The 23,032-nt window shown below is 36.9% G+C and overlaps 2 protein-coding genes across 3 annotated transcripts in view; one reads left to right on the top strand and one right to left on the bottom strand.

Moving 5' to 3' along the window:
* The window catches only part of mAChR-C (muscarinic Acetylcholine Receptor, C-type), a 30,186-nt gene extending 25,545 nt beyond the window's left edge, over window positions 1-4,641 (bottom strand). The window contains exon 1 of the mRNA XM_081753047.1: window positions 4,589-4,641. The gene's annotated coding sequence lies outside the window, so the exon portion shown is untranslated. The remainder of the gene's footprint in view (window positions 1-4,588) is intronic.
* The window catches only part of nonC (serine/threonine-protein kinase Smg1), a 358,879-nt gene that overhangs the window by 159,351 nt on the left and 176,496 nt on the right, over window positions 1-23,032 (top strand). For both annotated transcript variants that reach the window (XM_081750559.1, XM_081750558.1), the window contains exon 39: window positions 4,816-4,951. In XM_081750559.1, the coding sequence (XP_081606685.1) occupies window positions 4,816-4,951 (136 nt within the window). The remainder of the gene's footprint in view (window positions 1-4,815; window positions 4,952-23,032) is intronic.

The raw sequence follows: 23,032 nt of genomic DNA, 5'->3' as shown, positions 1-23,032 counted from the left end.
CAGCACCTCCATCAACTTGAAAGCCCTACAAGGTGGGTTGATGGGTCCCACATGATTTGACTCCGAGCAGAAGGCAACACGAGCAGACACCTGTGTTTCTTTGGTGTCTCGTCTGAGGAAGGAGGCATTTCTGGACAGGGGGTTAACGTGTGATGAAAAGTGGGTCCTGTACGAAGCCCCACAGCGCCGTCATCATTGGTTAGCATCCCATGAACGGTTCCAAAACAACCGAAACCAGCACTGCACGCCAGAAGGTTCTGTGTGTCTGGTGGACTGCTCGCGGCATCATACTTCGGGAACTGTTACCAGCTGGTCAAAGTGTCAATGCAAATGTGTACTGTTAGCAGTTGGGCCGTGTTAAAAAAAATAAAAAAATAAAAAAAACTCAATTCTGGAACCAACACCTCTGAATTGCAAAGGGGTCCTCCTGTTACAGGACAACGCTAATCCCCACGTGTCTAGGATGACCCTGAACACCATTCTTCGCCTTGGATGGGAAACACTATTGCATACGCCATACTCCCCGGACATTGCACCGCCCGATTATAACCTGTTCCATTCCTTGGACAGTCACCTTAGAGGACGCCAGTTCAAATCGCTAGTTAAGTTGCAAAATGCACTTGATACCTTCTTCGCTTCACGGCCCACCAAGTTCAACCGCGATAGAATCTATGGCCTTCCAGAACGTTGGCAGAAGGTCGTCGATGCTGATGGGGACTATTTTTGATGTTCCAGGTACATGTTAGGTGACATATCGATGTTCGAAGGCGGTAGGTGAAAAAGCGACAGAACTTTCTTGGTTACCTTTATAACAACATTTAAATCATATTTATTATTGGAATATATTGTGTAATGAGGTGCATATCTTTAAACATTAATAAATGATATTCATTGTATTCGTACAATCACTTTTTCAATTTATAGTTTTTATACTATCAATTATGTAACACTAAAACAGTGTTTGAGAACTAAGACTTCGGTGAACTACTGTTGCCCACGAAACTTGTGAAATTTTTCGCCTCGTGAGCAACACTACCGATGGATCAGTGATAAAGCGCTCACCTATGATGCCATGGGTTCTTGGTTCGAGTTTGTAGTAGGCAATCTTGTGTTCGTGGGTTTTCCTGGTGTTCTCCCGTTTCCTTTCACATTATCATACTTGCAGAAAAGTAATTCCGGGCTAGGGCTTCATGGAGAAGATTAAACAGAAACGTCTATCTTACATAAATGGAGAAAACGAATATAAGAAATTAAACGTTCATCTTCATTATTTTGGGTTTGGTATTAGTCCGTATTTTACTGCCTATTTCGTGAACTAAAAATGCATATTTTTCATGTTTGTACTGACTAAATATCAAGTTTGTGCATACGATGATTATTATGATGGGCTGGTTAACTTCGTAAACATCTTACCGATTCCTCATAAGCATTTTTTTTAAAGGTTCCAAGGGGGGGGGGATATCTCGAGAGAATGATGTTTCGACAACCTTCGTAACTGGAAGGTCAATGTTGAGTATTGATTTTGCCCGTAATTGCCTTCAGCAGCGTCGAATAATAAGTCACTGGCAAGACAGACAGTGTTGCAGAGAAATATTTTTGAAAAAAAAAAAAAAAAAAACATTGCGTAAAGGATCAGGTGATGTTTACAGAAGAATCTATAATCATCCGACATGTTCGTGCAGTACCTTTGATGTTACTAAAAACAAATTCCTCTTTCGCAGATAAAGTACGGACGGTGATTCACATAACAAAGATAAGTTTATGTGTGTTAGTGGATATGCTAAGTGAAGAAATTTGGTTCATTCGCAAGATTTTGATCTTTACCAACTGTTGGACTGTCAGAATTTGTCAAAAAGAAAAAGAAAATACTTTTGGAAATTGTTTATAACAGCGTTCCTTTATAATTGAATTGTAGTATGTCTAGTATGTGAGGAAATGTGCCATTTTAAAGATAAGAGGGATGTAATTTTCCACATCTTTGTTTTATTTTTCGGAACTTATTCAAACCTGAGTGCAAATAAACAAAATACTCTTTTTGATATAATTTGATTCATTAATCGTAATCGTCATTGCTACTGTTCCAATTTTTGTGGCTTACTTTCATATAAGTGATACTTTCGAACCTCTTCAGCTTTATATACATTTTTATTACTAAAATGGAATAAACAATAGAGTCTGTTGTTAAATATTAGAGAATGAAGTAATCTTGAAATTCGAAAAGCTATTTTTGGGCTTTCTTGTGTTTAATGTTTAATCAACGCGACGTTCCTTTCTTTTTCTTTCTGAAAGATTATGCTCTTTCGTTTTTTAATATGCTGAGTGTGCTCTGTACACAGCGCATCATTCATATATGAGCATGAATCTCCTTGTCATTTCTTACATGTTTACATTTCCCTTTACAGACACAAGTGAAAAACGTCTTGATAAAAATAAGGAAGGGATACCATAAAGAGGAAACTTTTTCGATTATATTTTCAATATCTCGCACCGTTTGCAAGATTTGAGTCTACTTCCGGTTGGAGTTCCTAATTCATGTGTAATCGTGCATGCAGCATATATCTAGGTAGCAAGCAAATACAATACCATTAATTATGTCAGTGATATATGGTGTTCATTGGGCAAAACACTCCAAACAATAAAAATTCATCTTAGACTAGAGAAATGGTTATCCTTTGTTTTTCATTATCATTTGGGCATGAAACAAACGGCGGAGAGATATACTAACCCCGTATGCAAATGTGTAGTTTTGGAATATATAACTCCTAGGATATGATGCTTTACTTTAAAAAAAAATCAACATTTCCAGTGCATCCCTTAAAAATGTAATAAAGAAATAATAACCATGTTTTTTTTTTTTTTTTTAATATTCAATTAGAATTGACTACACAAAATTTGCAATGGGTGAGTGAGAATGGCATATTTCTAGATCCTATGGTTTCCAAGAACTGACTGTCGGAAGGATTGGCCACAAACAAAACCTTTTCTTGACCACAAACATATAAACCTAGCATTTTAGTATATAGACTAGCTAAACATGCGCTCTCTACACAGCGCATCATTCTCATATGAGTATAAATATCCTTCTCATTCCTTACAACATCTGTACATGTCCCTTTACAGACACAAGTGAAAGAAGTCTTGAAAAAAATCGGCAAAGCATATCATAAAGGGGAGATTTTATCGGTTATTTGTTTCTCAATATCTCGCACCGTTTGCAAGATTTGAGCCTACTTCCGGTTGGAGTTTCTAATTCATGCATGACCAGTGTTTTCTTTCTTCTTGCATGCAGTATGTAATAAACCAATACATTACATACACAATTAATTATAATGGCAGTTATATATGTGGTGTTCATTGGGCAAAACACTCCAAAAATATTAATCTTAGACTGGAGAAATGGTTATCCTTCCCTTTTTCATTATTATTTGATCATGAAACAAACGCCTGAGACATATGCAACCCGTAAATACAAGTGTGATGTTGGAATGTATAACGCTTAGGATATGATACTTTAGTTTTTTTTTTTTTTAAATCAGCGCTTCCAGTGTACCCTAAAAAGTGTAATAAAGAAATAACGGCCATGTTTTTTTTTTCTTTTTAATATTCAATTAGAACTGGACAATCTACGCAAAATTTCCAATCGATTAGTGAAAACGTCATCTTTCTAGAGCCTGTAGTTTCCGAGATCTCATTGTCGAAAGGATTGACCACAAACATATAAAGGTCCAAAACATATAGTTTAAAAGAAGTCGGAAGATGGAAGCACAATTCACATGCATTGATTTTAGAGAAGGCTTATTAAAATACAAAGGCTTTGAACAATAATTTTATATCATAAACTTTATGAAAAAGATCTAGTTAACTAAGTTATTTAAAGTACACATACTTAAAATGTTTGTCTCTATTAAACGTGAAATCACACATAACCGTAAATAGAAGATTTGAAAGCCAAAGTTATAAGTTTCAACTTAGGCGCTTTTAATTGCTATTGTAGCATTTTAATAGGTAGATACTATTCTAATCTCATTCTCGTTGCTAAATGGGAAGTATTTGAGCCTCATGTACAGAAGATTTCATATAACTCAGTTGCTGGTAAAAGTTTAGCGGGAAAAAAAGAACACCAGAGATTCATATAAAAATTGGAAGTTCTCACTTTGTGTTCTAGTGATCTTCGTTCAAGTTCCGGCATGCTTCTGTCGTGACTGGGCTTCGCAGGTTTATTTTCCGTCAGTTCCATAAGGTGATGAGATGTTTGAGTGATCTTAGTTCAATTCCCACGTCTTGTGCCGTGACTAACTTAGTTTTGCACGGTTTTTCCTTAGACCCACAAGGTGGTAAGATGTTTAATTTTGAATATAATTTCAATATATTTATTATTTTCAGAATTTCTTTTCACTTCTCATTATTAATATTCCTAGTTACATGTACTTTGTTTATTTTTTAATGAATAAATAAAATCTTGATTTTTTACCGTACAGAATATTTGGTAAGCAAAACATGACACGATGAGTTAAGTGGTTGAATTTTAGAAATATGCATGTTAAGATACTAATTATATTGTTAATAACTGTAGAATACTGTGGCTTACCTGACACAATCCGTGAATTATTTGTGTGTGAAGGTGGGCGAGTTCTGCCGCTAACTACTCAATCAAGGATTTTATTTTTCTTTTCATCAGAGAGAGAAAGGCTTTGGAGGGAGAGAAGGAACGAGGGAGATTTTTGCGCATGTCATTACGGTGTAAATACATTGCTATATGCTCCTCACTGGAACCAAGGCCATGATTGTATCTTTTTTTTCTTTCTTTTTCTGCAGGGCATCTTTCGCCTGTCGTGCGAACATGTGCTTAAAGTAATGAAGAAAGGAAGAGAGACTTTGCTGACCTTGCTGGAAGCGTTTGTCTATGATCCTCTAATCGATTGGACGCCTGGAAATGAAGCTGGATATACAGGTTAGAAAACTTCATCCTTTCTTTTTTTGTCTTGAGAAAAAAAATCATTAGTGAAGAATGGAGCAGTGACTTCTAGAAGCTGAACCCGTTCCAGCTAGTTGATGGCTAACGGTAAATTGTATTGGAAAACCATTACCCTTTCCCCTCCCCCGCTGCGTGTTTCTAATAAAATTAATGAAACTGAACCAATTTGTCAGATCTGTTCTCAACTCGTCAGGACTCCAGTCTTGTTAAATGTGGAAAAAGAAGTGTATAACAGACTCTTTATGTTTTCGTACTCTATAGAACTTGGGAATAATTTTATGATTATTTATATCGCGCCCATAGATTTTCTCGGGGCGCTTCCGTTTCCTTCCACATTATCATTCCACCTATTCTTCCATGATCATTCACTTGCCTTAAAAGTCTTCATCCCGGCAAAATTAAAATACCGCTAATTTTACAGTAATTATGTGATATCTTCAAATAGATAAAAGATAATTGAAATATAGAACAAAAGTGCTCTAGACAATATTATTTTGCGTAAGAAACCGTTATCACAAGTCATCTAGTGGCTTTCCGTTTTCAGCTGTTTAAAAACGCGAAAATAAATGCCGATTTTCAAAATGGCTCGACATTGAAAGCAGATAAGTGAGTCGTGATAACGGTTTCTGATGTAAAATAATATTGTCTAGGGCCCTCTTGTTCCACATTTCGATTATCTTTTATCTATTTGAAGATTTCACATAATTACTGTAAAATTAGCGGTATTTTAATTTTGCCGGGATGAAGACTCTTAACCCTCGGACTGCTAACCGGGGGATACTTTGTGTCCACCTCAGTATATATATATATATATATATATTTGTAATTACTATTCTAATCGTTTGTTTAAAATTATAAGAAAATATATTATTGCTCAACATGTTTAGCTAAAGAAAATGTCTTCAGTGGTGCAAATTGAACGTTAGTGTGTCTCATAAAATTTGCTATTTTAAGTTGGTGGACACAAAGTACTCCCGTTGGTAGATGTAACTGACGGTTAGAAGTATCACCCCTCGATGGCAGCATAATAAATAGTTGTTATAATAGTCTTATCCTGTGTACTGCTCACCTTAGTCCCTGTAGAGTTTTGAGAGAGTTTCTAATTTATTTCTTTTGCAAGATATATTTAATCTTAACAGGTGGACACAAAATACCCCACCCCCTTTGGTAGTCCGCGTTACAAAAACATACCTATTTAGTGCGAGGGTTAATCATTCGTCTCCCTTAGCCTAAAAGGCATAATCGTGGGACGTTAAACTGGAAGATTTTATTTCCATTTCGTTTCAAGGGCGCCCATGTTGTGGTTTCCAAGAAGGGGGGGGGGGTAAGTATAAGCGACTTTTCAAATATCGTTTCAAATTTTGCTGTAACTAATGTAAAAATTCTATTGGGTTTTCAATATTCCCAAGTACAAGTTCCTCTCAAGGGGGGCAAGCGCCCCACCTTGCCCCCCTGATGGGCGACCTTGTTTCGTTTCTAAGATTATTTAAAAACATAGTGAAAACAGCGAAGTAAGGAGGTTGGCATCTAATTAAAATGTCTAAATGTTCGTTATATAATACTATCAAAAACATTATAAATGTAAAATTGAGCTGAGCCAACTTACCCGGCAACGCATGTTCAATACAAAAAATCACTTGAGAGATCACCGGCTGCTATTTCTCCAGGACAGGCCCGTAGCCAGCCCGAAAATGTAGGGGGGCCGGTGGAAGTTGGGGGGGCGATCCAAAAATGTTAGTTCATCCCATATTATAGTTATTTGCAAACCTACCGTGAAGAATTTAGGGGGGGGCCTTGACCCCCCTGGATACAGGCCTACTCCAGGACCTAGCCAACTCTTAACATCTCGACACATAAAAATCACTTTTCTTTAAAGCATTAATGGACTTTCCAACTGTGTGCACAAATCTCTTTCGTAAGTTTTCTCGCCTTCTGGTGCATTTGGGGAAACCACTGATAGACGTTCGTTCTGTCGGGTAATCCTAGACCGCAGACCATGGCATACGTAAGTATGTGGAAAATCTTGTAGAACGGCTGTGTCTGTTTGTCGGCAAGTGTCAGAGTACAGACGGTAAGACAGAGCGAGATTTGAAGAAAAAATAATAATTTAGTGTTCCAAGCGTACGTTCTATCTCCTTTCTTCACCCACTGTTCAAACCGGAAATTATGGAATTTTGTCACTACTTCCGGTTTCAATATTGATCTTCATAGAGCAAAAGCGGTAAGAGATAGCGGGAAATTACTTTTTGTCTAGGATGCTGCATCTCAAGGAAATATATTTTTATTTAATCTTCATCCTCCTTAGCTATCCGAACTATGGATGGACAAAATAGTTTTTCACCGAAAATAGTTTCAATTTTCTCCAAAACTGGTTTGAATTTTTACACCGAAACGGGTTTCAGGTTTCTTCAAAGACCTGTTCAGTTTTTTCTCTGAAACCGGATTGGATATTCTTCAGAAACGCGGTTCGGTTTTTTCACCAACACTGTTTTCCGCTTCTCCATAAGAATTTTTGGCTTCAACTCAAGCCAGTGTGATTTTTGCCGAAGCCGGTCTCTCTTTTTGTTCTTGTAGTATTCACTTCCAAACTAGTTAACGAAGAAGCACAAAAAAATTGGTAGAAAATTTAGTTTTTGTGCATAGCACTTAACTCAAACCAGAAGTGTGGTAGAAGCTTCGATCTCTATTTTCAACTTATTACCATAAAGAAAAAACGATAGTAGGGCGAAGCTTTTTTTTTTTTTTTTTTTTTTTTTTACGGATTCAGTATCTCAAGAATAGCTAGAAAAACCGGAAGTTGTAAAGATCATCTTCAACTTTCAGTTTAAATTCTGATCCTCTTAGAGCAAAAAGTGTCGAGATTTTTTTTTTTTCCCTAAATATTGATTCAGCGTCTTAAGAACAAGTTTCATTTTGATCTTATCCCTCTATTGCAACTGAAAATGATAAATGTGCCAGTTCCAGTTGTTGCATTGAGCCCCCATAGTTTGGACATCTGCCTGATTTCACAATAAAATTCTTCAGTTTACGTCCCACAACTATGTCCCGAGGGATAAAAAGAGACTTTTGATTCATGAAAGTGGTGGCTATAAAAGAAGTTGACGGAATGAGAGTGTGAGAAGAAACAGGAGAACCCCGAGAAAACCCATGGACATGAAGTTGTCCCTCATAAATTTACATGGAACTCCTCGCAACAAAGGTGAACCCTCTACTACTTATCCAGAGTGCCTCCATTCTTCATTGTAGGTAATATCGTCATATCACAAGCCAATTCTCGCCTCAGCTTTTACAGTATTTTTTACGCATGCATACGTTCTACTAATATTTAGTGATTTTTAGTTATATTTCTTTAAAAAAAAAAACTTCATTTGCTTATATATATATATATATATGGTATGGCACTAAATTCGTTGTACAAAAGCAGGGCAGTGATTCCTGAGAGTAAAACAAACAAAAAAAAAGTTCCTATAAACATAGGGCGAAAACCTCATAGTTTACGTGTTATAGGCTGCCGAAAACATGAAAAAATGAATTTTAAAGGTTCATAGCTCCAAAACTATGGGACCTACTGCAGTCGGGTCAAGACTTCACTTAGGAACTAGTATGTGCTCTATCCAAAAATACAGGTTTTAGAATCCTAAGGTACTCACGCAACAATTTTTATGGAGGTAGTTGGAGAGTACTTTATATCATAGTCCCGTAGTCAAACTCCCCCTATAAAAATTGTTGTGGAAGCACCTCAGGATTCTGAAACACGCATTTTTAGATAGGGCATATACTAGTTCCGAAGTGAAGTCTCGACCCGACTACGGTAGATCTCATAGTTTTGGAGCTATGGACCTTTAGAATTCATTTTTTCATGTTTTCGGCAGCCTAGAACACGTAAACGATGGGGTTTTCGCCCTATGTTTATTGGAACTTTTTTGTTTTAGTCTCAGGAATCACTTCTCTGCTTTTGTACAACGAATTTAGCGCCATACTGTATATAATAAAAACCATTAGAGCAAAGCTGTTTCATTGAAGTTATTCAAAAAGAAAAATCGATCAAAGTAGAATATACAACATTGTCCTAAGGAAGTAGTAGCTAGTACATTCTCGTTTATAAACAATAGAAGAGAGATTTGCAGTGACGCAAATGTAATCTTAACTTAATGAACTGGATAGAAGGAACTCATTAAAGAGAAGACTCGATGGTAAGCGAATTTCCCGTGACTTGTAAGGATGACGTCATTATTCCTAACAATATGACTGGCATTTCCAGTGTCCACTTTTTTATTACCTTGAACCTTCCAGTTGGTTAGTTTTTTGGTGCAAGAAACTAAAAAGTACTTAAGGTATGAAAAGGAAGAAGTTTTTTTTTTTTTTTTTTTTTTTTTTTTTTTTTTTTTTTTTTTAAAAAGGAGCTAACAACGTAATGTGCAGAATTAATTTTGGAAGTAAACGAACTTGCTTGGTATCAGCTATAGGTTATATTGACTCTGCTTTGCACTGGCCTAATACAAACAAATATATTCTTGTTGCTAAGTGGCTGTTTTCAGCTTTATACAGTAAATTCTGTCTGTTTGCTTCATTTGCGTGAAACCTGCAATTTGCCCATGGGACACAATTCATTTTATAATTTATTTATTTGTATTGAAGGCTTGTACCCCATAATACAATTCTACAAATTTGTGACGCACTCCTAATTTGAATACACACTTCAACGAAATCAAATGAATATGAATTGGTACACTTAACGATTCATAACAAATGCTTTTGGTTTGTTTCTTACGATAGAGTAGATGGTGCATTGTTGTTCTCGGCCTCTTTTAAAGCTTCTTCCCGTAGGCGGTAGAATGACTGTAGAAATTCGTCAAGGGATAACTTCTGTTCCTCGGTTGTATTTAAATTTTGTTTAATTCCGAGTTTTTCTCATGCATCCTATCCCCTTGCCATTCCGTATTGCGTTCTTCCTGTAGCACCTTACATTTGAATAGAATATGTATTTCATTTTCGATTTTTTTCTCATAGAGTACATAAATAACTTCCGGTTTCATCTTTACATCTCCATTCGGAATACTGATATGGCACGTATAAGACACATTACAGTAAACTCTCGACTATCTGGTATTCGTACTATTCGGCTTTAAAATGAGGAATAGTGTTTTTGAACAATCTGCACGACTTTTAACACCTTCGTAAAAACACAACTGTGCCAAGGAGATGCAGCCATCTAAGAAGGACTGCTTCAAAAACTAAAAGGTGTGAATTTTATTCATTTATTTATTTTTAGAACTGCTTTTTCATATTTGTGTAAGCATTTATCAGTGAGCATTAAAATAAGGTTTTCTAAGAATTAGACCTACGTTCTACGTTGTTTTGCTTACTTTAAAGATGTAGACTGTGTATTCATCCCGTACTGTTTACATCATTTTATAGTTCCTGCAATTAAACATCATACTACTAAAAGTTATCTTAAAATACTTATACTAATTTTTCTGTTGGACTTCCTCTTTTTCTTTAATTATTTTTCAAAATGTAAAATACAGTACGTAACTAAACATTTATAAAGTAGTGTCCTGTACTAAGAGGTCAGAAAATAGGAATAGGAACGGGCTTTGGTATTTAAAGAAGTATGTTTCTAATAGTAGGAATGGAGCACTTTTTTTTCTCTCCGGCCTGCCCCTCTGCCACATTAGGCCGGATTGTCGGGAGGTATTGTTCTTTTTTTAATTAATTTTTTTTTTTTTTGACAAGAATCTCGGACCATATCTTCTGTATATAATCCGAGATACTTAGTCAAAAAAAAAAAAACTCCCGACAATGCGGCCTAATGTGAATTTTAAAACTTCATAACTGCCTTAATTTGGGGTTCATATGAAGGGTAAGGGGAAAAAACAAGGAATGTCCATATGTGTCCTTTATCGGGTGCTTTGTCCTATCTGTTGGTGACTCTTGGTACTATTTGACAGGATATGCCATGCATGCGTAGATGTCGAAATCTCCATGTAAAAAGAGGCAAAAGATTTAAGTACCCTATTCTTTCTTACGCGGTTTAAAATATAAAAACGCCGTTTTCTCGAAAATGCAGTTTTGTAACATTCCTCCTTTTTTCCCCTTACCCTTCATATGATAAAAAAAAATAGTGATTTCTATTGGACAGTTATTTAAAAAGTTATTAGTATTTTAATTTTCCAAAGTGAGTTATCTCATATTATTGTGAATTTGGTTATTGTTGTATATGTGTTAAGAGGCTTCATGCCGGCGAAATTAAAATACCGCTAATTTTACAATAATTATGTGATATCTTCAAATAGATAAAAGATAATCGAAATGTGGAACAAGAGCGCCCTAGACAATATCATTTTACATGAGATACCGTTATCACGACTCACTTATCTGCTTTCGATTTCGAGCCATTTTGAAAATCGGCATTTATTTTCGCGTTTCCAAACGGCTGAAAACAGAAAGCCACTAGGTGACTTGTGATAACGGTACCTCACGCAAAATAATATTGTCTAGAGCGCTCTTGTTCCACATTTCAATTATCTTTTATCTAGTAAAATTAGCGGTACTTTAATTTAGCAGGGATGAGGCCTCTTAAGTATCACCAAAAACTGTTAAAAGCAACTTGTTTACATTTAAAATTTGAGAAATAAATAAAATCCCACACCAAAAATCTACCTTCATTGTAGCCAGCTTGCTGGAAGAAAGACTATTCGCTCACACATATACATGTACAATTCTGCAAAGAACAACAAAGGATCCTAAACGAAAGCAATTCCTTTTATTGTAGTGATGCTAGCCTATCTTTTGTTGTTCTTAACAGTATGTGTAAAAATAAAAATATGCCGATCAGAACAAAATTTTAAGTAATATTTAAAAGTATTTTCCGGTATTAGATTATAATTACATTTCTCTCTTCCACTTATCTTCGCGACCCCCAGGTTGAGAAATCTTAGTCTAAATAATGACAGAATGTTAAATGACGGTGAACCTAATTAATCAATTCTGCCAACCAACTAAGGTAAAGGAATACAGATAATTAAATGTGATTCTTTTAGTCGTTGACATTTCTTTAATTATTCATTACATCCTCTTCCTTCTTGTGAGGAACTCCGAAACTGCTGCTATACCATTAGAGCAGTGTACGAAGTACGTAGAAAGAATAACAAGAACAGCATCCGAAATTACATGGATTCTAAATTAACATCCACTATTCACTCTATATCACTCATCAGCTAGAGCAAAGCTGCATTTACACCAACGCCATTTACCATTTTAGTTTATTTTAGAAGAAGCGGAATTTGCAATTTGGCAAATCGTACTTGCCAATTCGTATCTAACAACCTAGAGCTGCATAACTGAATATGTCAATAATAAATCCGAATCACACATGCAAACTATTTCGTGATCTATTTACGATGTATTACCTACGTCATACGTACTTTCATGAACTTTTCTTACATATTTTTACGATTTTGCCTAAAATAACTTTCGCTTTAGATAAGCATTATGTTCTCGTGTAGTCGAATGCATAGCGCACATGGTTTCAATTTAATTCTCAGAATTGACTCAGAACCGTGAGGCTACTAGTGGAGCTACTTGAACTCCAGCCTAAAAGGTTGGAATTGAGGCGTTGAACCATACATCATCCAACAAAAATACGCCTGGCAAACCACGTTTCATCATCTGTAAAAAAGACTAGGTAGTTTAATTAACTATACTCCCCGGCAGCAGCGTTGGGCTGTATGAGAAAATAATACATTCTGTATTCTATTAAATTAAAAGAACACAGTATTCGTACTTTCTAATTAGTAAGAATTCTAGGAATTATTCATCCTATAAGAGAAAAAATATAAATATGCTTGGTTGATAGCAATAATAGTATGTCATCGGTAAATAATTTCATTTTTCAAAATTGAAGAAGAGAAGTTATACAATAACATATAGGAAGCTTAACGCGGCTGAAAAGAAATCAGCGGAGCGCCCACTTGAAAGCAATGTAGTACAGTGAAACCTCTACTAACGGACACCTCTATAAAGCGGACACCTCCCATAACGGACATATTTTGTAATCCCGAAACACTGTAATAGGGAAAAACATATTGGCAAGCCTCTCTAAAGCGGACACTCTCTAGTACGGACACGGACAGTCTTTCTTGTCTTTTATAGGTATTATTTACCTCCGTATTACGGATACTTTCTCTAGAAAAAAGTTGAAAAGTACAATAAAAATACACTTTTAGTAATTCATACGTAGGAAGAACATGAGGGTGTGTTACCAAGAACATGAGAGTGTGACAACATTTTGCCGCCTGAATTGTCTGTTCAGCAACCCAGAGGAAGGGTCTCTGTTTCACAACACCCTTATGTCCTTTTCTTGCTTTCCACTCCCACTCAATCTGTTTCAGAAACAAAAGTGATTGACAGTTGCCCACTTTTTGGAATGACACATCATTCTACTGTCACGCTGGAATCTCTAATCAAGCAGAAGACAAGTTTGGTATTTTTGACCACGGGTACGCATATCGTCTTTAAAAAAAATCATTACTTGACTGCAGTTAACTCACCAATTAAAGCAACACAACGAAAACGTAGTAAGTAGCGATAAGTGTAAAGTGCAGAGAACTATAACATCATATTCCCATGTTGTGCCTCGAATTGGATGGCGCAAGATAATGCAGGTGCAGTAACGTTTTGGTAATATTCATAAATATGTGATTCATGCAAAAATATTTTTTTCTAATTACATATTATCTTGTTTATTAATTTACGTAAGAAAATATTGAAACCTCTCTAAGGCGGACACCTCTCTATAGCTGACAATTTTTGATTCCCGACGGCTGTCCGCTTTAGAGAGGTTTCACTGTATGCGCATAGCTTTGGGGACTTCTCACTCGGTGAAAATGCTGTCAAAGAGATATTTGTGAAATGACTCAGCAGTAATAATTTCCCCCCTTTCTTCTAGAAACCAATTCATATTAAAAGGGACATAATTAAGAAACAGGACGACACAAAAACTTCAATGATTTACGTACTAGCTTAAGAATCGTTGGAAACTTTTTTTTCTTTTTAGGTACTAGTTATTCTAACTATAATTAATTTGTGTGTAATAGAAGCAGGGGCGTCATTTCAGACTTCGCTTGGGGGGGGGCAAGAGCACCCCGACATAAGATTTTTATGTTTTGTACTGGTATATTAGTATACAATTGATTAAAGCATATGTGTTCCTCAAACTCTTGGGAGGGGGCAATTGCCCCCTCCTGCCCCCCCTAAATGACGCCCCTGAATAGAAGGTAAAAAGAGAGTTTAAATGTGTTTCCGTTACGAAATGTATTGCTACGCTAATGCTTGCCAGTGTGTAAGATGCATTTTGAGGTATTAAAATAATAATAATATAATACACTTTTAATGTGTCGTCCTTCACTAAAATACGTAATAAAATAACTAATTTTCATACTATTGACATGTAAAATGCTGGAATATTCGGTGGTGTACAAGCACACGGGTTTTACCTCATCTTTATTATTATTATTATTATTATTATTATTATTATTATTATTATTATTATTATTATTATTATTATTACTAGCATATATTACCCGCTTCGCTGAGTTGAAATGAAAATTTAAATGCACAACTCCGTATCTCATGTGTTTAGTACCCGTGAAATATGCTGTTTTCGTTTTAAATGGCATCGATTTAACCAGTATCGGAAAGACCATTGATCATCTCGGCGACCCCGAAAACCATGGATTCGACTCCAACATTTGTCATTTTCGATCATTTTATTATCTCCTCCTATCCCAAGTTGCGGGGCTGAATTTGGTTTTAAACGAGATCGGAAGTGTCACCGGTCATCTCAGCGACCCCGGAAACTATGGATTCGGCACTAATATGGGTTGTTTTTGACCAGTTTTATGTATTTCCCCCTCCCCAAAATGCGGGGCTGAATCTGGATTTAAACATCAGAAATGTCATTATTCATCTCGGCGACCCCAAAAACTATAGATTCAACACTAATATCGGTCATTTCCCCCTCCTCCATGTTGCGGGCCATGACATCGGAAGTGTCACCGTTCATCTCAGCGACCTCAAAAATATGGATTCAGCACCAATATCGGTCATTTTCAATCATTTTTAAATATCTCTTCCTCTCCCTCCTCCAAGTTGCGGGGTTGAATTTGAATTTAAACGGAATCGAAAGTATCACTGTTCATCTAAGTGACTCAGAAAATTATAAATTCGACACTGATAGTGGCCAGTCTCGATCATTTTTATATATATCTCTTTCTCCCCTCACCCCAAGTGGCGCGACTGATTTTGGATTTAAACCGGATCGGAAATGTCACTGTTAATCTGAATGATCCCGAAAACTATGGATTAGACACTAATATTGGTCATTTTCGATCATTATTACATATAGCTCCCCCTCGCCATCCTCCATGCTGCGGCACACGGCATCAGAATTGTCACTCTTAATCTCAGCTACTCCTAAAACTATGGATTCGACACTAATATTAGTCATTTTCTATAATTTTAAATGTTTATCCCCCTCCCCTACGTTGTACGCTCCCCCTCCCCAACTGTCAGGGCTGAACTTCGATTGAAATAGCATCAGAAGTGTCACTGTTTCTCTCATCGACCCCGAAAACTATGGATTCAACACTAATATCGGTCATTTTTGATCATTAATAAATTTCTCCCCCACCCCCTCCCCTACATTGCATTGTCAAAGTGAATAGCGTAAAGTAATCCCTGCCCCTAAACTCATGTATATGGAAAATTTCATTGAGATCGGTCTTGTGGTTCAAGAGTGATGGTCACAAAGGCAGTTTTTTTTTTTTAACATATATCTCCCCTCCCCTACGTTGGCTCGTCAAAGTGAAATAATAAGAAACACCCAAGGCCCGACCCTCATATATGTTGAAAATTTGATCGAGATTGGTTGGGTGGTTCAAAACTTAAGTTTTATTAGTTTATTTATACGTCCCCCTCTTCTCCCCCTCCCCTAGAATCTTCCGCCAAAGTAAAATTACAAAAATGTTTCCAGATCCGAACCTCATGTATCTTGAAAATTTGATTGAGATCGGTCGGATAGTTCAAGAGTTATTAAGTTACAAAAATACTAACTTTCAGTCTTATATAAATTGATTTTTATATGTCTCCCCCTCCTTGTCCTCCCCTACGTTGCTCCGTCAAATTTAAATCATAAAAACGATTCCAGGCCTGAACCTCATCTATGTTGAAAAATTGTTCAAGATCGGTCTAGTGGTTCAGGAGTTAAGTTTTATTTATTGTTTATACCACCTCCCCCTCCCCCATTCGTCAGTTCTACCTTCAAAGTGAATAACCTAAAACCAGCCCAGCCTCGGAGACCTCATCCATGTTACAAATTTGATCGAGATCGGTCGGGCGGTTCAGGAGATTTAGTCACAAACATAGTGATTTTCAATTCTATATATATATATATATATATATTATTCAGTGGCGTATTTACGATTTTGTTTCGGGAGGGGCTTTGCTAACTTTCGGGGGGGGCTTTGGCTGGAAATGTGAAAATTCTGCAAGATATTTCATTTACTATACTAAGTAAGATTTCGGGGGGGCTTAAGCCCGGAAGCCACCCCCCTAAATACGCCACTGTTATTATTAAAAACCTTATACAGTTTACATACAAGATTACAAATAAGAAATTCTATAAAAAGTTGTTTCCTCTACAATTGAAATTGGAGCTCGGAGGTCTGAAGTTCGTTGATTAAGAACGGACCCTGCTCGTTGCAGCTGGATCTAAAGAAACTTCTTGCCCGTTGTAGCTCGGAGGTAGGGTAGTATCTCAAGCTGCAGCACCTATCTCAGAGCTGCAACTGGCAGAAGAGCCAAAACATAAGCCATTAATACCCATCAAATCTTATAAAATATGGTCATTGTACCCAGACATACGCCCATTATATGAAACGAAAAATTTTCTATGTCAATAATGTATTACAGTCGAACAGTGGCCAAAAGATGGTTTAAGCCCCTTTGATCACACACCAAAGATATAGTATTATTTTTAAACTTGTTTGTTATTGTATTTTGTGTGTGTATGTGTGTGATAAACTAAATTTCAATCCATTTTAAAGTACACATAGAATAACGCAGTTTCGCATAACACGGGCATTTGTTGGAACCATTTAACTGCATTATGCAATGGATTCCTGTATGCATAAAAGAAAACAGCTGAATATTGAAAGGACGTAATGGAACAGAGTTTTAACTAAGACCAAAACTTGTTCTATTTACGGGGAAAGAATGAATAAAATTAGGAAACTTTCCATATACTTTATAAACCATACCACTACTCTTGGGTTTCTCCGAAAAAAAAAAAAAACTGGATCTTACATTAATTTTCTACTCAAAAGACGCATTATTGTTTATTTTTAGAGATGTATGTTCGTTTTTCATATACAACAATATCATATAAGTATTTACAGCAGTCGGCATTTATTCAAATACAAAAATCTACGCTTATTCGTGTACAGTCCGCAGCAAAAAACTTGTAACATGAGCATGTAAGTTTATTGTGAAACTACGCACAACGCTGGGAATCACAACGTCTAGGTGGCACGAATCACGCCAGGAAAAAGCTCGGCGTCCTCCCCTGCACACTTATTTTGGAGCAAAAGACTTCGTCGTTTCACAATAAACTTACATGCTTATGTTGCATGTTTTTTGCTGCGGACTGTACAAAAATCTACTTTTATTCATCATGCTGTCTTATTCTGGAACATGGGCATAACTCCCCGAATCCCGAATTCTGTCGTTAATTTCTTAATTTCTCTGGCAACATAGTGCCTCTAGACTCAGACAGTAACCTTGCCAATGTGTTGTTTGTTTCGAGAAACGCGCAAAATAGAAAGGTTCAGAAACAATTTATATAAAATGTAACCAATGTTTAACTCGAATAACTGCAGATAAAAAAGTAACCGTTACTATCTAATTGCTTGTTTCGACTATCGGGGCATATTATGAAGGTAAGACTTACTCTTGGAGCAAGGCTTATGCTACGAGCAATCCGAAAAATTATGTTAGAGCTTTTTTTTTTTTTTTTTTTTTTTTTTGCGTAGGTTGTACTTTTAGGAAAACACAATATTATCCTTCGATCCAATAGAAGGGCGAAGTTTGTCCTTAAATCATTTTATGCAAGTATTTGTACTATAGTACTAAAACTCCAAGGATAGTCTGGCAATAAACAACAAAACGTTAATTCTCGTTATCTCTATAATCAGTGTTATTCTGTACATCTGGCAATCTTCAGTTTTCCATTTTCATGGGCACTTGCTGAATCTTCGGGAACGGTAAATGTAGAGTGACTTTACAAATAACCTTTTTATAGAAGTAACATTTATTAGAATAGATAAGTTCATTTATCCAGTATCCACTGTTCAAAACAATATAAATCAATCAATTTTATCAACTAATATGTCCTTTCTTATGAAATGATTGATTGATATATGCATAGATACTATTATTATTCATACAAGTTCAGTTTTGGTATGGGGATGTTTGCAAAGATTTCTTTTGTGGTAAAGATAATGGCAGCTTTAATCCTGTAGCAGTTTACAGAAGAAACGATCTCGTCAATTTTAAATACATTTTGTGCTATAGTGAGGCTTATAATGAGTGAGAAGCGCTTACCTCTGGTGCGCGGGGTCCCTGGTTCAATCCTCGATCAAGTAAGTTTGTGATAGACAACATCGTGTCCATGAATTTTCTCTGGGTACTCCCGTTTCCTCCCACTTTCTCTTCCACCAATTTTTCCATCATCATTCACTTGCGTTATTCATCATCTCCCTTAGCTTAAAGAGCATAACGTGGGACGTTAAACTGAAAGATTTCATTTCTATAATAAGTGAGGTGTACATGCAAAGCCGTGTATATACTGACCAGCCAAAACTTTACGACCACCCGCTACTTTTGGAAGGAGTCATGTGACAGCAGAATCGCACGCTAAATGATGACAGGGATCTTACTTGATCAGTCAGTGTGATGCTTGTGCGTAGAATGGGGAAAGCCGGCGATATATCCGAGTTTCATAGGGTCCAGAAGGCTGGAACGAGCATGCCGGAAACAGTGCGACTTGTTGGACTGTTAGTGCCTTTTAAAGGTCGGAAAAGGATTGTGAAACCAGCACCGAAACCACAAGACATGTGACGGCCACATTTCATTAAAGATGCCGGACGTTGTATACTGTTGAGGTGAGTACAACAGAATAGGGCGAAAACTGGCTTAGTTAGCAGTAGATTTCAACAAACGTTAACAATAGACTACGAACAAGTGTGTCTGAGCACACAGTTCACTGTACACTGATTGATATGGTCCTTCGCAACCAACGTCCCACAAGGGTACCAATCTTAACCGCACGGCATGGCTGTAACAACTGAAATAGATGCGTGCCCTTCGTCATTAGACCGCCAAGCATGCATGGTTGCATGGTCTGATGAATCACGTACTGGTTTCATTCATCGATGACCATGGGTCAGAATTCGACGTCTTTCATAACAGCTGCACAAGATGTACATAGTAGGATGACGATAGTCTGTTGGTGGCTCCATTATGATTTGAGGAACCTTCATATGGCCATCCATGAATATGGAGGGCACCATGGCGGCTCCTAGCTATCGGCAAGTCATTACTGATCACGTTTACTCAAGTTGGCCATACTTCCAGCTGGGAATTGCATCTCTCAGCAGAACAACCTTCCTTCTCAAAAAGTTAACGTTATGCTGAAATGACCTCCAAACTCGCCAGATCTTAACCCAGTTAAACATCTTTCGGATGTCATTGAAGGTCTGATCTAGCCCATCGACGCCATCTGCGGGGTTTACAAGAATTATGTGGCTTGTGCGTCATGCCTCCAGCCACCTACCAAGGTCTCATTACTGCCATGCAAAACCGAACTACTGCTTTCCTACAAGCCAAAGATGGCCATACCACATATTAGGTAAGTGCCCATAATATTCTGGCTGATCAGTATATACTGTATATTCTGATTTTGCAGTTTCCTTTTTATTAGACTTTGAGCGGCGAAGGAAAACATTCTTGTTTTACATCGATATGAAGTAATATGTTTTCCTAAAGTCAGAGCTACTCGAATCCAGTGTTTTTATTTTTTTTAACACATCGAAACCAAATACTATTTTCTTCCGTCATTTCAGTGGAAAACAAGAGTGCGTTTCAAAAACAGTATTTCTGGGCCAGTGCTATGAAACAACTGTGTCGTTTTTTAACTAATTTTTTACAGCTTGAACCAATTATGAAAAGATAGAAGAGGATACTGCTAAAGTCCGTGTTTTGGCTGAGGATCTAGTTTTCGAAATGTAAGCTGGGTGTTGCATTTCGAAAACCTATTGAGGCGGTTTATTTCCAGATGAAATAAAATGTCAAAGTGCATGTAGTTTCTTTGTCGTCGGTCCTACAGCTGCAGCCAGTTTCTAGTAATATGGTGTTTGGTCCGTAGTGGATTGATTTGTGTTATTGAGAACCTAAAGGGAATCGTTGGAAGTTCGAGAGGACACTAATACTGCACCTTAAACTATAAGGAGAGAGAGAGAGAGAGAATCGTTCTGTCATAAAGAAAAGACAGTGATATACAATTTTGCTACTATAAAAAATAACTCACTTCCGTAATAAATTATAATCATCACATATTATAATAGGTTTATCACATTTTGCTACCCAATTTTTCGTTTCCTTCGCATTTCTTCGATTTTGTGCTTGTGATAGCTTAACCCATTCCAGTACGATTTATTTTCTGAATTCTGATAATTGAAGTATAAGTTATAAAAGTGTATTATAGATGGTTTTTCATTATATAACTTTCAAAATATCAATATAGTAACCCTACGTGATGCTACAATACATTAAATTTTATGACGAGTGTAGCTCGTCATTGTGCGATTTGGCACCGGGAGGCCATGACGAGCTAAATTCGTCATTTCAGTGCAAGGGGTTAAAAAACTGATATATCGAAATAACTGAAACACTCATGTATTTCAGAAGTAGTCTTTGTAAGTTAGTAACGCAGAATATTCGTGTACTGCAGCTGTCTTGTGTTAGTATTATATTGGGCGATAGTGAATAGAAAGCGAGGCGTAGTGAATTCGTGTGATTGCTCGTAATCGTCACGGAAAAAGTGGCGTTGTGTATGCAACCAGCTAGACTCCCATACACGTTGGGTTGCATAGTTCCTGCATTATTTCGTGCTGGGTCAATGTGAGTCAGTTGCCAATGAAGTAACGTTGTTAACAGGTAATGGACGAAACGTTAGTATATTGCAATATATATAGCATGTCCAGGGTTGTCACTGCTAATTCCACTGGAAAGTGCTAAATTACCGAAAGTAAATGTGTATTGGAACAAAAACTAATTTAGATTACACATATGTTTTCATAATACAGTAGTATTATTTTTGTATTTTATGAATAAATAATCCGTATACAAAGCTAAAAGTGGGATAACATTTAGAACAAGGCACTGAAGCCCACGGGCAGTGTAAGTGTAAGACTTCACAGGTGTATTCAGAATTTCATCAATCAAGCATTGATCATATCCTCATATCCTTTGAGCACGCGTGACTTCTGTGAACAGAGGTTGATTCATTTACAATTGATCCGAAATTGAATGTGCCGCTTACCGAGAAAACGCCGTGTTTCCACTATCGGCTGTATTCAGTCTGCAGGCCACTTCTACTGACTATAGCTCGGTATCGGAGTTTCCATTGTTGAGATTGTTTTGCATTTGAACCATAGGTATTGTATCCCACTTCTCTTGGCAGGCTTTCTATAGGCTGGTATGGTGGGGACTCGACGATGGGAAAGGCGCCGCATGAGGAGTCCGAAAGCACAATAGTCTATTGGCACTCGCATCTGGGTTCTTGACAAGGATGTCAAAGAAGGGATTTGCCGAAATTCCAGTTTCCTATTCCATACGGCGAAAGAATTCCAGCGATGTTTTCGCCGTAGCTGAATCCTTGACTTGGTGCACTTGAACCTGGTTCACATCTTGGCCATACAGTGCTGAGATTTCAGTCAAAACATGAGTCTGGTAGTACGCAGCATTGATTTTGACGTTTCGCTTCACTGTTTTGAAATTCAATTTTCCCCTGTAGGAGAAACCGGAAACTATTCATGCACCCTTTCGGGAAACTACGCTCTGGTGGAAGAACATGCTTCGGCCCTTGGTGTCAACAGGTCTGTATGGATTGGCATAAACTTTACTAAAGGTAAGTCCACACCTCATCAAGGGTAACAACGGACTTCCACCGATTGACCGCGAGATGATGTTCATATAGCCTCTCAACATTCCTATTATGCTCAACCACATGGCACAATTTCAGGACGTGCACACTGCTCTTACGAACGACCGTGAAGCATAAATCCCTGTGAATGGTGCAGTTAGTTGTCACGTATGATATGTGGCATTTGCTGGCCCTCGCACAGTGGGGCGAAAACGCAAAAAGCTGGCCAAAATATGATAACTATATTCAAATTGAATGAAATTTATTATTAATAGGTTATTGAGGTTGGTAATTACGATTCTGCAACTAAAGTTGAAAAAACAAAATGGCGGATCCAAAATGGCGGAATAAAATTTGCAAAAGTCGAACAAGTCGTAGAAATGTTCTCAAAAGTGGCAATAAAGGGGTTATTGAGGTTGCTGATTACTATTCTGCAACTAAAGTTGAGAAAAACAAAATGGCGGAATAAAAAAATGTCAACATACTTTGTAATTTTCACAATGTATCTTTAACAATATTCACTTTTTTCACATATTTTGATGAACAATTACTTGTTACTTACGTTCTTATTTATTAGAAATGCATTATTACTTAAAAGACACAAATTATTGGTATTTGATTCGGTTATGATAACTGCAACGGCTTGTCACTGTAACATTAAATGAACAATAATTAACATCAACACACTTCGTAATTGGCACGTTTTGGCAGCTACGTTTCCGTCGACAGCATTAATTAATATTGAGACTACCATTCTACAAAATATGAACGTGGTGCACGATGGTGCACATAAT

This window comes from Thermobia domestica, chromosome 3 (genome assembly GCF_964235325.1).
Source record: "Thermobia domestica chromosome 3, izTheDome1.hap1.1, whole genome shotgun sequence".
NCBI classification, from domain to species: Eukaryota; Metazoa; Arthropoda; class Insecta; order Zygentoma; family Lepismatidae; genus Thermobia; species Thermobia domestica.
The sequence above is the reverse complement of the archived record's forward strand: the minus strand, read 5'-3'. Positions and strand labels throughout refer to the sequence as shown.